The 17130-nt window shown below is 40.6% G+C and overlaps 1 protein-coding gene and 1 long non-coding RNA gene across 3 annotated transcripts in view; one reads left to right on the top strand and one right to left on the bottom strand.

The window, feature by feature from the left end:
* LOC130914457 (glutamate receptor ionotropic, NMDA 2D) overlaps nt 1-17130 on the top strand; it is a 176455-nt gene that overhangs the window by 79871 nt on the left and 79454 nt on the right. Inside the window, exons 4-6 of one of the 2 annotated variants that reach the window (XM_057833666.1) lie at nt 1387-1653; nt 8695-9023; nt 14131-14245. In XM_057833666.1, the coding sequence (XP_057689649.1) occupies nt 1387-1653; nt 8695-9023; nt 14131-14245 (711 nt within the window). Of the gene's footprint in view, nt 1-1386; nt 1654-1716; nt 8291-8694; nt 9024-14130; nt 14246-17130 lie in introns of those variants that run through there. The other variant, XM_057833668.1, reaches the window with a different exon arrangement.
* The window catches only part of LOC130914458 (uncharacterized), a 63330-nt gene that overhangs the window by 43341 nt on the left and 2859 nt on the right, over nt 1-17130 (bottom strand). The window contains exon 2 of the long non-coding RNA XR_009062927.1: nt 14095-14225. This is a non-coding gene — a long non-coding RNA (uncharacterized LOC130914458). The remainder of the gene's footprint in view (nt 1-14094; nt 14226-17130) is intronic.

Here is a 17130-nt window from a genome sequence, read left to right as displayed (position 1 = left end):
AATATTTAATAACTAAGACGATAGGTAGCGAGCCAAAAAGCCAAAATAAAAACACTCAAATACCTGCACAGGGTAGAGGTTACAAACGAGTGCAGCACACTACCAGAAAAAACCCAATGCAGGGGCGTAACAAGCAACTGTAGCGAGACTATAGTGCGAGATGTCAAATGGCGATCAGCAAAGCAAATATCTCGGCAGCCTTCTCTGAGCTCACCCGTGCTTAAATGCTGCGTTGATGAGCCCGCATTGGATTCAGGTGTGACGTCAGGAACGCCCCCACTAACAGCCCAGCAACAAAACACAATCTAACCAGCAGCAGAATGTGACAATAATTTCATGAAAGTTGCACTGTTTGGCCTTTGAGAGGTTTAAAAAAGTTTACTCAGTTCATTCAAAGTTTATTATTATGAACTTATTTTTACTTTCTTACTGTTGGGCTAGTATTATACTTTGTACTAGTCTTTTTCCTATTTTGCAAAGGTAAGCAACAGCCTGACAAAGCCTTGATAGCAATGATTTCACATCCAATTATGTAGCTCTTTGGGAAAGAAAAAAAAAAATATATATATATATATATATATATAAAATCGGGGTGGTATCGGTATGGTATCGGTATCGGCTGATACTGCACAGCCAAGTATCGGTATCGGGGCCAAAAAATGGTATCGGTGCAACACTAATCTGTACACGAGCTCTGTTTTCTTGTATTCTTCTATTTATTGGTGCTAAAATTAGGGTGCGCGTTATAAACGGGTACAATAATTTTCCCTAGATTTTACAAGTAAATTTAGGGTGCGCATTATACACGAGTGCGCCTTATATTCGGGAAATTACGGTAGTTCAAATTTGCTTCTTAATAAATTCTCAGTTATCCAGGTCATAGTAATCTGAGATTGTCTTCCAATTGAGGACAAAGAGTGTGAGCAAATTAACATGAAGTTGAACATGAAGGATACCGAGCAAATGCTCAAACGATTATCCAAAAAGCCCGCATTTGCTTTTTGCCAGTGATTAAATTGTAGCACTTCTGATGAACTTCCTTGAAAGATGCACTGTAGCCTTGCGACGTCCTCTTCCCTCTCCTCCTTCCTGCCGTGAACATACTTTTTTAGCAACACTCCCATCTGGACTTCACAGGAATCCGCGCGACAATCCAAGATGTTTTAGCCCTGCAGCTGCACGAGCTCCATTAAAACTTCAAGCCCTGCGACGCCTCAGTCTTGTGCATAAATAAACCCCTTTAGTCTAGAGAGATAAACTCTTTAAAGTGATATCCTAGCACTAAATGGCGGTGTTTTAGCCTCAGGTTTACACTAGGGTATACTTTTTTTGTTTTCCTTTGTGATTTATTTTAACCAAGTCTGCTGCTGTCTTTCCCCAAATCAGGAAACAGGTTCCATCTTTCTCCAGTTCAGCTCTTCGACGGCCCTCCAACTAGAGGTCATATTTGAGGTGCTGGAGGAGTACGACTGGACCGCTTTCTCTGTGGTGTCTACACGCCACCACGGTTACCAGGAGTTCCTTTCTGTGGTTGAGGGCCTGACGGACGGCTCCTTCATCGGCTGGGAAAAGAAGAGCGTGGTTGTCCTGAACGTGACTGACGACCCCGGGGGTGCGCGCACTCGCAGGCTGCTGAAGGAGAACGAGGCGCAGGTGAGACAGGGGGGAGCGAGGGGGGAAAATGGGGGAGGAAAGGGGAGGAAGTGCAGCGCATATCATTGAAAGGGGGGGCCCCCTCGGTGACAGGCGGCCTCCCGGCTTTTTCCTTCCTTCTTGGTCTCTCCCTCGGTCCCTCCGCATCGCTCTCTCTCCCCCCTCTCTCCTCTATCCCTCTGTTCTGCTCTCCCCTCGTCATCCAACACATTCACAGTTCAACGGTGCAACAAAAACCATAAGTCACTTTGACGGATTTGTCGACGGATTGTGGCACAGGGCGTTCTATCAAGAATTATAGAGTACATGGTGCTAAAGATTTAACGCACTGGGTTTTCTCTTGTTCCCGGTTGGAAGCTTCTTGCTTGAGGGGGGAAGAAATACAAACAATAATTGAGTTGGAATGGAATTTTTTTATACCCTAATGCAAAATTCAGTTAGAAAAACTTTAAGATAATAGTTGTAATCCTTGCCTGAGAGGTACAAGATTTGGAATTGAGATTAAGTTGGCTGTACATGAATCCAAGGAGGGATTTTATCTGCATATTGCACAAGTTACTTAATGCTGTGATCTGTATCATCTTTTCTTGTTATTATGCAGGAAGTTGTAGATGTACAGTTTGACATTAGCCACGCGTTGATAAGACTGTGCTCTTCAAACTTTCTTTTCTCCAAATTTGCAACACACTAAGGCTAGGTTCATACTACAGGTCTTAAATGGTGTTACACTTATGGTGTTACACTTATATAGCGCTTTTCCACCTTTCAAGGCGCTCAAAGCGCTTTACACTATCTCACCATCCACCTACTGGTGACGCAGCACCAGGAGCAACGTGGGGTTCAGTGTCTTGCTCAAGGACACTTAGACGAGTTCATCAGGGCGAAGAATCGAACCCACAACCTCCAGGTTGGGGGACAATTACTCTACCAATGAGCCACGCCACCCCACTCTGAATGCACAAATCCGATGTATTTGCCATATGTTTTTTTTTTTTGACGTGCCCGTTCAGACTGCCTTTCTCCATTGAGACCGTTCACGTATCACGCATGCGCACTCATTCGCAGTACGAGATGCGCTCAGTAAAGAGACCCTCATGCGCAGAAGCATCAAAACAAATTACACATGCTACCAATTCCAAAAAGAGGACACAAATAACAGAAATTAATTATCCCTATTTAGTCTTCTATTCAAAGTTTATATCAGGCATGCAAACTGGTTAGGGGTTAAAAAGGTGACAAAGTAACATGGACACACGGCATGCGCGGAAAAGTGCATTTCACAGTGCATCCAGAGACATCTCGAATTAAACACAGTACATAATAATTTAACATATACAAATCTAAATATCTCATCCTGAAATCAGAACATATAAGACGCATTAAGTAGCAAATTATACAAAATCTAAATTATAAAATATACAGTATGTTCCATTTGCATTAAGGAGAGAACAGCTGTACAGCATAAAATATGAATTTACAGGTACAGTATAAATTCCATTCACTCATTCACCTAACTATTATGTGTTATAGACAGACAGACAGACAGACAGACACAGACAGACATGACTTGTATGGAAGGCACTAGTTCATCACTCTAGTTACCTCATTGCTCATGATTTATTTCTTTTTTTTTTTTTTTTTATCGTTAACAAGCGCTTTACAAAGGGGCCTTAAATAACTCGTCACAACGCCAACTGGAGACAATTCAGATTCCAACTGACGTTCGCTAACTTTACTAGCAAAGCCCTGTGTGAAAGGCGCTAGTTAGCCCATCCGCAGTTAGAGCTACATTGAGTAACTGCGTTCTACGAGGCGGTGAAATATCGAGGACTATCTGAAGTCAGTTATCAAGAAATTAAGCGAATACTTGTGTTATAGACACCATCACAAGCGCAGGAATGGATCGAACGACACGATTGAATGATTTATGAAGACTATAATAGGCCATCACTCAAACTTTTAGCTTTAAGAAGTTAACAATTTTTGACATTAATCCCTTACCTTGCCGCAATTTCCAACGGGTCGGTCGAGACGTTGGGATGGAAAGGGGTTCCGCCTCCTCATTGCTGATTGGTGCTAACTGTGCTCCCGTCTCTCACTATTGTCAGTCATTTGTTGTCAGGAGAAGAGAGTGGCGGTGATAGGTGTAGGTCATCGGACTAGAGTGTAGTTTTGAGCATGGACTACGGTTTTGAAGTTAACGGTTTCACTGGCTCGTTGACAGCCACCCCCCCCCCCCCCCCCATTTTTTTCTCCTCGGATCTAGGTGATTCAGAAGAATGACCCATTTTGATTTGAAAACGGCGAAATTTCGCCGAAAGGTGGCAAGTTTGCATGCATGTTATATGGACTGATAGAACACATACACGCACACACATGAGCCTTGACGTGTGTGCGTGAAATGACGTCGGTGCGTCAGTTTGCCCCGACTCGGCCGATCACGTCATTTTCAAAGTATCAGAATCAGCAAAAAAAATTCGGACATGCCTTTTTTTAATATATATATATTTTTTAAAATAAATCGTTTTCTAATTGTATTTAACGTTACAGACATAATATGTTACACTCATGCATAGTCTTTAGTTTAGGTTTAAATTAAGGTTATCAAATTTATCCCGTTAACGGCTGTAAGTGTAAGTGTAAATTGGGAGTGTTGACAGTTCAGACCGCCAGTCACGTTCCTAAAAAATGTGGCCAAGATCGGATTTGATCCACATACGAAAGTGACTCAGATCGGATTTGAAATGGTCCACTTCTATGTGACTTGTCCCGTTCAGACCGTCGAGTTAATGCCTGACTCGAGTTGGAAAAACTTCTTAAAAATCGGATTCGTGCATTAAGACCTGTAGTATGAACCTAGCCTAAGTGCCACATTTACAAAATCGCGGCCAATAGATGCAAAGGTGGTGGAAAATTCTATAGTTTCAAATGTTTTGCATTTAGTTGATTCTGATGCTTTTCACAATGAAATGAAGCTTGAAGAGATGGAATTGGAAGTTTAAGAGAAAATAAATATACTGTTTAAAACTTAAGAGAGATAGCCCAGAAAAACTGCGTAGGGAAAGGCTATCACCAATTGGTTTTGTACTATGCACTAAAATTACCCAGATTTAAGGATATGCAAAGCTGAAAGGAGTTTGGTCGTACGTGATTATGGCATAACTGGCATAGCGCAAGACTGACTTTATTATTATTATTTTTTTTAATATTGTTTTTTTTACTGGAAGAGCAGTAGCCCCTAACCAGATATTTTAGAGGCACGATTAGAAAATTTAAGGCCACACAATGTAAATCAACACATGAAGTCAATACAGGCATGAAAATGGGTCAGGTGTTAAAAAGGTGAGAAGGGTGTGGAGGAAATATATTCCGGTACACTGTACAACTAGGGCTGTCCCAAACGACTTCTTTTCTCCCGATTAGTCAGCCGACTATTTTTACGATTAGTCGACTACCCCAATATCCCCCCCCCCCTTTTTTTTTTTTTTTTTTTACTAATTTAGCGATGAAATTTTGATGACACTTATTAATTCACAAAAACATTTTGGAAAACTTAAATTCTTTATTTATTATTTATATTTATCTATTATTTATTAATTAATTATTAAAGTACAAATAAACACGTAATTAACAACAATAAATAAACAATGACGTCAAATGCTGTTAGCATTAACTTGTGCAAAAGAACGGAATGTAAACAGATTCAGAACACTGACTTCGCCTTTCCAACATTATTAAAACAAAATCATTAAAAAAAATATCTACCATTAATATTATATTATACTACTATATATAATAGTAGTATAATAATTATTTATTGCCAATCAGATTTTTCATAAAGGGTGTTATTTTAAAGCTATTATTAGTGTAGAATCTGAATCCTGAAGTATGTCGGATTAATGCCAGAAATCGTTATTTATATGACGAACATGACGTGCTTTTAATTTTGAAATGTTCACCGGAAGTATGTTAACTAAACCACTAACCATAAGCCTTACACTAAAAAAAAAAGCAAAAAAAGCTTTTGTGATTGCATGTGGTGTCAGTAATCTTTTTTTTTCTTCATTTTTTCATTTGCAAATCCTGTTAACCAGCGATTTTTCATGTTTGAAGTGACACCTTTTAACCGCAAGTTTGCGTTTTGGAGAAGACTGCCAATGTTTTATAGCAGGCTAAAGTAGGTTGTCTTTTTTCCTCATTAGCCGCAATGTAGCAATGCTAACGTTTACGGTGTTTAATATAGATGTGTTTCCTTATTTGTTATGTCTGAACCTGAATTCTACGGTGTGTTGATGACCAAAGGAACTGAATTTTATATGCCATCAGCATACGCGCGCGGTGATTAAACGCAGCCGTGAAAAATACCGCCCTCATTTTTATGTACCGTGCGATAAATGGACTCATTGCATATCGCGACAGGCTTAGCAACTTCAATAAAACATGTCATTTGGTAGTTAAATGGACTTACGATCTGCCAACTTGTAATTGTCTCCTGTCGTCTTCCAAAATTACAACTGGGTGACGGCGCTTTAGGTGTTCGTTCACGGCCGACGTGTAGCCAAGCTAGTTATTGAAGAGACAGGACACAACAGTGTACCCTTCTCTGTTTCGTTGAAATAAGTCAATGTTTTGGCCACTCTGGTGCACTTTTTTGGCTTTGCTTTCCCCGCTTGCATACTAAGCGTCCGACATTTAAAAAACATTTCCCGACCCTGTCCCTTTAAAATTTTCCACTCGGATCTACACAATTCACTTAGGTCACCCTTTTTGATTTCAAAACGGCAAATTTCGCCGCCTGTATTACTGTACATGTACATGTTCATTATATTCCTGATCAAATTAAACTAATACGGTATGGCTGACTGAAAAGTTAGACTACCTATCTACTGTATAGCTGACTAAAAAATTGGATTACAACACTATACTGTCCAGAGTTTTGTGTCACCTCAAATATTGCAATGAAAAATCTGCCAAGAAGCAACCAGTCATGACCATGATAGAATTGCCTCAACGCATTTTAGAAGCCTGGCTGGGCAAGTACATGAAAGACCATGAATGTCAGAAAACAGCATGTCTACTAGTGAGAGAGCTTTCCAGGATTTTGCACAAAAAACGATTTACCTTTTAGAAGAATGGATACAAAATTAAGCATTTTTAGGGAAGCATGATTATCACAAGTGCTACTACAGGACGTTTTTATGCATGCCCAGAGTAAGGTGCATGTCATTGGAAAAAAGCCCAGTTGAAACATACTAGTGTTTAATGCTTCATTTGATTTCCTAATCAATTCTCAAGAGATCTTGTCGAGCTTAAACAGATGCGACATCATCTTGCATGCGCTGAATCAACTTTTTAAATATGTATACGCTGTGGATGATGGACTCTTGGTGGAATAAAAAAGAAATGATGATGATGAGCTGTAATTTTTGCTAAGCCGTCCGGCTGAGCTCTAACCTTGACCGCAAAGACTCATGGTTTTGGCTTGTACCTCATTCTCCTTTGTATGCCTGCTCTGACTGCCTCGTTCTTTTCTATCCACCTCCTTCCATCTTTCCTCCATTCATCCTCCTTAAACTCCCTCTTTGACCTCATGCTACTCTTGTTTAAAATTACAACCATCTTTTGTCTCCTTATTCTTTACTCGCTTATGTGTTTCTTTGCCCGGAGACAAGCTCCCATTCCTCCCCCACTGCCCTGTACCCCTTCATGTCGACACGTATCTGTGTGGCCATTCTTTATTACTAACATCCGGTCCGCCGTCCCTCTTGCAGCATGCCTACGGTCAGGGTCTCAATGTCGCCGCCAATGTGCCGGCATGGCCGCAGTGGTACTGTGAGAGAATGTGATTGTGTGTTTGCGAAGGGCATGTGTTTTGTATTTCCAAGGCTGCACTCTGCTAGTGTCACCGTTAATATAACACACTGCCTGCGGCTTGTTGCCAACATGCAGCTCCAGCTTTTCTTTGAGATGTTCTCTAGTGAAAAGGCTAATAAACGCTTGTGATCATTTAGTGATGCTGTGTGAGTTTGCATTATATGCTCGCCCCCTTCCCGCTTTCCTGCTTCCTGGCACATGCATTTTATGGTAATGTCCTCTATATTGTGCATGGCTTGGTCCCGGGATCAATTTTTCTTGAATCTCTTACGATATATCTTTTGTTCCATTCCTTCTGCAGCTTCTGCCTCGTCAGTATTTCCGTTGTGTGCTCCTCTCTTTCTCTATTTTTTGTGTGTGTGTGTTTATAACACGGGTTCTCTCCTATCCCTTTTAATTTAGTCTCCCATTCTGTATTTGAGCGTCTATCTTCCTCCTTCTCCCACGTCACTCTCATCCCCTGCTTAATTCACTGGAGGTTTATTGGCATGCAGGCATGATTGTTTCGCCAACCCATTACAGTTCAAAATTCAATGAATGTGCGATTCTCAAAATTGGCTTTCAGTCTCTCTATCCTCCCTAACCCTTTGCAGAGCCCCTTTGGTCAATTTTCTGACCATCCCTAGAGCTCCTATGCTATTACTGATGATTTTTCCCCCCACTGTTGCCTTCCTTCTGTCTTCTTATTCATAGCATTCACAGCTTCATCTCACTCCATCTTAGGCAAATACCGTTTATCGCACCAGGCCACGATTTGATCCAAGTATGTCATCTTTTTCTTTTCTTTGCCAACAATCCCTTTTCCTCAATTCCATCCTCACAGGAGTGGTGTATGTTTTCTCATCACTGATTACTTTTTTCCATTCGCTCTCACTTTCTGAATAATACACCCGCTTGAGTCTTATCACATCACTTTGCCGCTGTCTCTCCTCCTTTTTTGGCCCAACACCTTTGTTATCTCTCAACGTGGCCTTGCCTATCCAAGCACCTCCTCCCCTCCAGTTCAGGTGCACCTCTGCTCCAGCTCTATCTTTCTCCCTTACTTCTCCAACCCTGTCTCTCTCCATGTCTCCCCTGTCCCCTCCTTATCTCACTAGCTTGTATGTGTGTGTGTGTGTGTGTCTCCCCACCTGCCCGATCCCTCCCCGCTTTCCTGCTGTCCTCCAGGTCCGCTTGCTGTACTGCTCTCAGGAGGAGGCCGAACTGGTCTTCCGAGCGGCCTGGGCCGCGGGTCAGGCCGGAGCCTCTCACATGTGGTTCGCCGTGGGGCCGGCGCTCTCAGGTTTAGGCATGGAGAGCCTGCCCAGGGCTCTGTTTGCCGTGCGGCCCCAGGGGTGGAGGGACGAACCCCGCCGCAGGATCGCAAGAGGCGTGTCGGTATTGACGCACGGGGCCGTGGCCATGCGCAAGGATTATGGGACGACAGGCGGGCCGAACTTTGTCACCAACTGCATGACGGATGCCAATCAGACACAGAGAATGCGGGGCAGGATGAGGTGAGTGAAGAGATTAAAGCAGGCATGTCCAAAGTCAAGCCCGGGGGCCAAATGCGGCCCGTGGTCAAATTTCATCCGGCCCCTAGCCTCTGTCATAAAATCAATAACGTCTGGCCCGCACACAGACTTAATAAATTGGTCAACAGTACTGCTACCAGCTGATGAAGTAGCTTACACACTAAATGCTGTTCCTCATTCACCCACTAAAAGGCAACAGCACTCTAAGCAACATTACCCCGTGTGACTCTTCCAATTTTCTAAAATGGCGACAACAACAAAAAAAGTTGACTGCGACGGCCGACGCTTCAAGGATAGGTGGAAATTTGACTATTTCTTCACTGAAATACGCAACGACTGTGTCTGCCACATTTGCAGAGACAGTCGCTGTTTTTAAAGAGTTCATTGTGAGGCGATATTACCGAACAAGACAAGACATGTATGACAAGATTAGTGCTACAACGATTAATCGATTAACTCGAGTATTCGATTACAAAAAAAAAATATTTTAATTAAATTTTGTTGCTTCGAGTATTCCTTTAATTAAAGTGCAGTTTTAATGGTGTCACGTGGTGCATGGGCAGGCAGGAGGTGTGTGGACCCAAATGCAGGGAAGGTGAGGCGAGGCAGGTAGACGGTGCAAAAACGTTTTAATCAATGCCAACAAAAAACAAAGTATCAACAAAACGACCGGGGAATCCAAAAAGTCTTAACACTGAGGCAAACAAAAGTACCACTAACAAAAGACTGCTTTTCAAAAACTTACACAGAACACGAGGGCTTGGCAGATCTTGGCTTTGACACGGACGTAGACGCTGACATTGACAATGACGCAACAAGGGGTGACAAGAAACTGGGTCATTATATACACACGCAGACAAGGGGTAACGAGACGAGGAACAGCTGGGTAACACAGGTGGATGCAGATTGCAGGATACACTGGGAGAACACACACAGGTGAAATCAATGGGTAATCACAGAAACAAGTCACACTAGGAAAAACCCAACACAAAACCTAACAAATGGTTTATTTTTAAAGTTTTTGCAATTAGTTTTATTGATGAGGGTGGATACACTGCCCTCTGGTCTGCTTCTTTTCACGTAGCTGAATCCAACTGCTCTCTGTGAAGACCAACGTAAGCTAAGTTATTGTTTGAGCTAATGTTTTTTAATTTTAAAGGTATATTTAGCCATTTTTTTGTGGGAATTTGTGTCTGAGCCATTTGTTAAGAGCATTGTAAAAAATAATAAATAAATAAATAAAATAGATAACATTAGCATTTAAGCTAGCGGACTTTTTCTATGTAAGTTAGCCAGTTGTTCTTTTGTTATACATTGATCCTCATTTAATATATATATATATATATATATATATATATATATATATATATATATATATATATATATTTTTTTTTTTTTTTTTTTTTTTTAAATAACCAAAAATAGGCACTTGCCCTAAACTTTTCTTGAATGACGTATACAGTGGGGAGAACAAGTATTTGATCCACAGTCAATGGGAAAACCCATTGGCAGTGTATCAAATACTTGTTCTCCCCACTGTATATATTATATATATATATATATATATATATATATATATATATATATATATATATATATATATATATAAATATATTGTTCTTCACTGTATATATTATATATATATATATATATACAGTACTGTGCAAAAGGCTTAGGCAGGTGTCCTGCCTAAAACTTTTGCACAGTACTGTATGTATATACTGTATATATTAGGGCTGTCAAAATTATCGCGTTAACGGGCGGTAATTAATTTTTTAAATTAATCATGTTAAAATATTTGACGTAATTAACGCACAAATGCCCCGCTCAAACAGATTAAAATGACAATAAAGTGAAATGTGTACTTGTTATGTTTTTCTGAGTTTTATTGCCCTCTGCTGGCGCTTGGCTGCGACTGATTTTATAGGCTTCAGCACCCATGAGCATTGTGTAAGTAATTATTGACATCAACAATGGCGGGCTACTAGTCCATTTTTTAATTGAAAATTTTACAAATTTTAATAAAACGAAAACATTAAGAGGGGTTTTGATAAAAAATTTCTATAACTTGTACTAACATTTATCTTTTAAGAACTACAAGTCTTTCTATCCATGGATCGCTTTAACAGAATGTTAATAATGGTAATGCCATCTTATTGATTTATTGGTATAATAAAGAAATACAGTACTTATGTACCGTATGTTATACATCCATTTTGTGTCTTATCTTTCCATTCCAACAATAATTTACAGAAAAATATGGCATATTTTATAGATGGTTTGAATTGCGATAAATTGCGATTAATTACGATTAATTAATTTTTAAGCTGTAATTAACTCGATTAAAATTTTTCATCGTTTGACACCCCTAGTATTATATATATATATATATATATATATATATATATATATATATATATATATATATATATATATATATATATATAAATATATATAAACATATATATAAACATATATATATATATATGTATATATATATACTGTATATACTGTATATACAGTATATACCGTTTGAGGCTCAGCTCAGTTATTTTAATTTTTCATGTTCCTTATCCGATTACTCGATTATTCAAACCACGCAGACCATCGATTAATCGACTACTAAAATATTTGATAGCTGCAGCTCTAGACAAGATTACAGGGAAGATACGCAGCGAGAAATTGAAGAAATTGAAGCAACTTGAAGCTAGTTAAATTTCACAGCAGCCGTATTTCGCAAGAGCCCGAGAGTCAAAAGAGAACACCACAAAGGCTAGTTGCGAGATTGTTGAAATGATTAATTAAAAACAATAATAAAGCAAATGTGACACACAGAATGGCTTGCTAAAATTTGCTTAAATATATTGTTCTACGTAAAGGACGTCAGCCAGGATCGCCCTCCCACATTTTTACCGCACCAAATCTGGCCACTTGACAAAAAGTTTGGACACCCCTGGATTAAAGTAAGAGACAGCAGGCTAGGTGCAGACACAAAATTTGAAAGAGGAAGGCAAAGAAATTGAGAATGAATGGAGTGAATGCGGGGAAATGAGTTGGTTCAATGCAGGGAGTGAATGGAGGGGAATGACGGTGAAGTTGGTGAATGGAGGTAAAGCCTGAGTTATAGTCCCGCGTTGCGGTGATGGCGCAGCGACTACGGCGTCATTTGACATTCGATGGTTCTCCGGCCAGGTGACGTGTTGCTCTGTAATTCACCGCCAAGCCACTAGAGCGGTGTGGTGTTATGTTTGTACGGTTTTGGGGAATGCTTGTTGACTTCCTCTTGTGTGGTTTAACGGAGAAAAATTAAACACTGCAAGATGGTACGCTTGAATGTGGATCTTCAGCTCATCAAGACTGAATAAATGTTGATCATACAAATGTTGAGGCGCAGGCGACGCAGAAGACGGCTTCGAGGCGGTTTGTCCAACTTTTGATATCGCATAGAGAGTTCTAGCCTCGGGTGGAAACCAGTTAGCTTTAACGGCTAGCTTCAAACTGGCGTCAAGCAGTGCGTCCAGCGTTTTGTCCGAGGTCTGCAAAGCCCTCCAGCCCGATTTGTTTGCCGTGTCCTACAAACAGCCAGTGGGAAGCCATATCAGATTTCGGGCGTTTATAGAATTTCCCAAACTGCGTTGATGTTAACGTTATCATAAAAGCACCGAGGCACTCTCAATCAGTGATGATGTATCGTGTGTGAACTGTCTGTTGTTGAAAATTAAACATCAAAACAACTCTTTTGACATCAAACCTGTGCTTTATTCTACATATTCTTGAAGTGTGACACGTAAATAAGTCACAGACTCACAGCAAACATATGTACACAATAAATGATGAAGTGCACCGACCAAAAATACGACATAAAATGATAAAAAGCTGGCAGTTTTTGGCCGAGTGGATCACCGCTTAGTGTGGCCATTCGATTCCGAACACACACTGTACCTGTCTCGGTGGTTCTTTCATTTTTTTTATTTAATCGCTGGCTGACCTCCAGCCCTGTATTTTCAGCAATCTCCGCCCACGAATTGCTTGCCATTTGGCAATCTTCATAATGTCTTGACGAGACATTGTAGAAGTTGTCGTACTTGCTCTTCGTTGATACTCTCGTCGGCTTGGTCCATTTTTGCGTGTAGAAAAACAATTTTTGAGAATGGTGGTGATTTCCCGCTCAACCGGAAACAACAGTCTGAGCGGACCAATCATAGCCCATTTTCACCACATCACACGCGTTGACGCGACGTGAAGTCAGACAAAAAAAAGAAGGACCCAGAGAGGCTACGGCGCAGGGTTGTAAATCGGGTCTTCGTTGACGGGGCAGGTCTGACGCGGAAGCATAACTCGGCCTTAAAGGGATATGAATTTTCGAGCTGGCAACCATCCATGCAAAATAGATTTTGTTGCTATGTCTGGTTGTGAGTTGGCAAAATTACCTCGGCATCTGTAGCAAGCAGACCATGTCTCATGTATATTAATGATCCCCTTTAATATATTCCTCTTAGCCTGTGCAAACAGACAGCGGCGCACTCTCACAGGTAGCCCAAATGGTTGTGCCTATCATCTCTGTTCATTTTTAATGCCAATCATTCCAGCTCCTTAAAGATACTGTAAACATCACATTGTATGGATACATTAGGCAGGAAAATGAGGCAAAGATTTAATTCATTACCTTATTTGCTGTGACATTTGTAAATGAATCACAGCGCAAGTGTGGCAATTAAAAGGACATGATTAATGGATTGCTCTCATTTGCTTATGAACTACGTCCAGTTTCCAGATGATGCTATGGTTGCCATTTTTATTCATACTGCTATCTGCTGTTCGCTGTCTGCAACTACACAGCGACTCTCCAATGTGCAGCTCTGAAGCAGACGAGTTAACATGAGCTGACAATTAAAATGTCTGTCCAGCGGGATTATCAGACAAAAGAATTTATTAGTTGCTTCACAGTCCAAATCCTCGCAACACAGTGCGTCTGATTACTTGAGCATAGATCTAATCACCAAATGAAGTCTGACAGCCACCAGACAGGATGTGTTTGCTTTTATAATCTTACCGTCTCTTCCCGTCTCCTCCGTCTATCGCTACACAGGTACTTCAGCAACATCACGCTTGGTGGACGAGATTACTCTTTCGACGCTGACGGCTACCTGGCCAATCCCTTCTTGGATGTCATTTCCTGGACACCTGGGAGAGGATGGGAAGATGTAAGGACATGACATCAGTTTTTTTCCCCCCGAAATATATGTGTGTGGGTGTGTTTACGTCTGATCATGGATAGACAGAAGAGCTCCATCCATTTGTTTTAAAGTCCCTGGAAACTAAATACGGTGGTGCTTTGAGATTTAAGTAACCCAGTCAACGCATTTTTCATGGAAAGCAACATAATTTTTAATAATTTCTTTGAACTGCGTGTGCAAACATGAAATACACTGAATACAGTTGCAATTTTCACAAGAGACAGCAGTTTGGCAAAGAGGGTTCAACCTGTTAACTGTAGGGTGACCAAACATCCTCTTTTGCCCGGACAAGTCCTCTTATTACATGCCCTCTGGAGCGTCCGGCCGGGTTTCATAAATTCATGAAAATGTCTGGTTTTTATGATTTTTCACGGGACCAATTTGAAGAGAATCCCTCCGGCCGCTATGGGGCAGCGCCTGCCAGCGTTTATGTGGCTCCTACTAGTAGGGGCAGGAGAAGGAGTAGATCTTGTTCTTTTTTGTTGGCAGTTTACCCTTTGTTTCATGGGGAATTACCACCATCTACTGACGTTTTGGCGAGAGATCAGACTACAGTAAGGAGTTCAATAAGGAGTTCTAAAAGACGTGGCTCCAAACAGCTTTCTGTAACTTTATCTCCTGTTAATGTCGATCACGTGTCTATTGTTGTATAGAGGGTTATATGTGTACACAGAGATGCAGTATATTGTATGAGTCTTGTAATTGTTCTGCGTTAGTTTATTTGGTGGAATGCCAGTATTATATTTTAAATAGCTGTTTTTTATGAGTTTTTTTTTTACGATAAATACGCATATAGGCTAATGGCAACTGTTGACTTTTGGCGGAGATTTGTACTGGTGTAATCTGTAAAATCCGGTTTGGTGTTTGCGCTGCAGATGATTCTAAACTTTTATAGCAAAGTCTGATTTTGCCTCGGCTCCCGTACTCGCCAATAGGGTAGGAATCAGTGAGCTCAGCTGCGCTAAGCATTATGGGCAATGTAGTTTTGAACTGCTGCGTTTGGAAACATGCTGGTTGAATAGCTTGTCAGTTTATTTCGGTTATTGTTTGTTTGGGAATACCAATTTGTCAACGACAATTGTCGTGATAGTTTTTAAAAAAAAAAAAAAAAAAAGTTGAGTCGTTACATAGCCTGCTGTGTGTGTATTGACTGGACTACATTTCCATGGGTCTGCATTATATTATCTTTGAATCATTATTCATTTTTTCGTTTTGTTTTGTTAATTGGTTGATAATTTTATTTAGGAAGAATAAAGCCTGTTGAGTAACTAGTTGAGTAAAAAAAAGTGGGTGATATACGCATCTTTAAGTGATCTTCAAGTGACATTCAAGTATCTCGAGGCCGAGTATCCTCTTTTTTTGGAAATCAAAATATGGTCACCCTAGTTAACTGAAATTCCTACTGTAGTTGAATTTTACTCATCCTCATACCATACACAAAGGAAAGGCATTCCCACTTTGTCTATTTAAACCAAGAAAACTATGTTGCCTAGAGTCAATTTGCACCTGTCATTTTAGCTTAGCACTTGCATGAGTGGAGTTTTGACATGCTAACGTTAGCATTGATGATAGTGATTTGACAACCATTTAGGCAACAGTTACATGAACGCAGACATACAGTGTATTGACAGCTATTATGCCAATACTTACCTGTGTATATTTGTCATCCTCTACAAAAAATGCCTAATATTTCGTCAATTTACTGAATAGTAGTATAGTACAAGAAATCTCCATTCTTCTTCGTTTGTCTCCATGACAGGCACTGACAGGGGCACTGGAAGTCACTCTCAGCAGGGGGTGCTGAGGATCTTTTTTAGTTTTTCCCACCCAAAAACAGGCATTTCGGTCCAATTTGTCATGCTTCCGCATTGTCTCCATTCAAGAAGTGCACACTGCACAATGGCAGCACACACATGCTGGATAGTTTACATACTACTACTACAAGGTTACTACAAAGACAACATGTGTTGAAGTTTATGTATCTTAAATCAAACACACACACACATATATATATATATATATATTACTTCTTTGTCACAAAAAAACATTCATGAAGTTTGGTTCTTTTATGACTTTATTATGGGTGAACAGAAATTGATCAAATCTGCTGGGTCAAAAATATACATACAGCAGTGCTAATATTTGATAACATGTCCCTTGGCCATTTTCACTTCAATTCGGCGCTTTTGGTAGCCATCCACAAGCTTCTGGCAAGCTTCTGGTTGAATCTTTGACCACTCCTCTTGACAGAATTGGTGCAGTTCAGTTAAATTTGATGGCTTTCTGACATGAACTTGTTTCTTCAGCATTGTCCACAAGTTCTCAATGGGGTTTAAGTCAGGACTTTGGGAAGGCCATTCGAAAACCTTAATTCTAGCCTGATTTAGCCATTCCATTACCACTTTTGATGTGTGTTTGGGGTCATTGTCCTGTTGGAACACCCAACTGCGCCCAAGACCCAATCTTCGGGCTGATGACGTTAGGTTATCTTGAAGAATTTGAAGGTAATCCTCCTTCTTCATTATCCCATTTACTCTCTGTAAAGCACCAGTTCCATTGGCAGCAAAACAGCCCCACAGCATAATACTACCACCACCGTGCTTGACGGTAGGCATGGTGTACTTGGGGTTAAAGGCCTCACCTTTTCTCCTCCAAACATATTGCTGGGCATTGTGGCCAAACAGCTCGATTTTTGTTTCATCTGACCACAGAATTTTCCTCCAGAAGGTCTTATCTTTGTCCATGTGATCAGCAGCAAACTTCAGTCGAGCCTTAAGGTGCCGCTTTTGGAGCTAGGGCGTCCTTCTTGCACGGCAGCATCTCAGTCCACGGAGATGCAAAACACGCTTGAC

This window comes from Corythoichthys intestinalis, chromosome 4, assembly GCF_030265065.1.
Source record: "Corythoichthys intestinalis isolate RoL2023-P3 chromosome 4, ASM3026506v1, whole genome shotgun sequence".
NCBI classification, from domain to species: domain Eukaryota; kingdom Metazoa; phylum Chordata; class Actinopteri; order Syngnathiformes; family Syngnathidae; genus Corythoichthys; species Corythoichthys intestinalis.
This window is presented reverse-complemented; position numbering and strand designations above follow the sequence as displayed.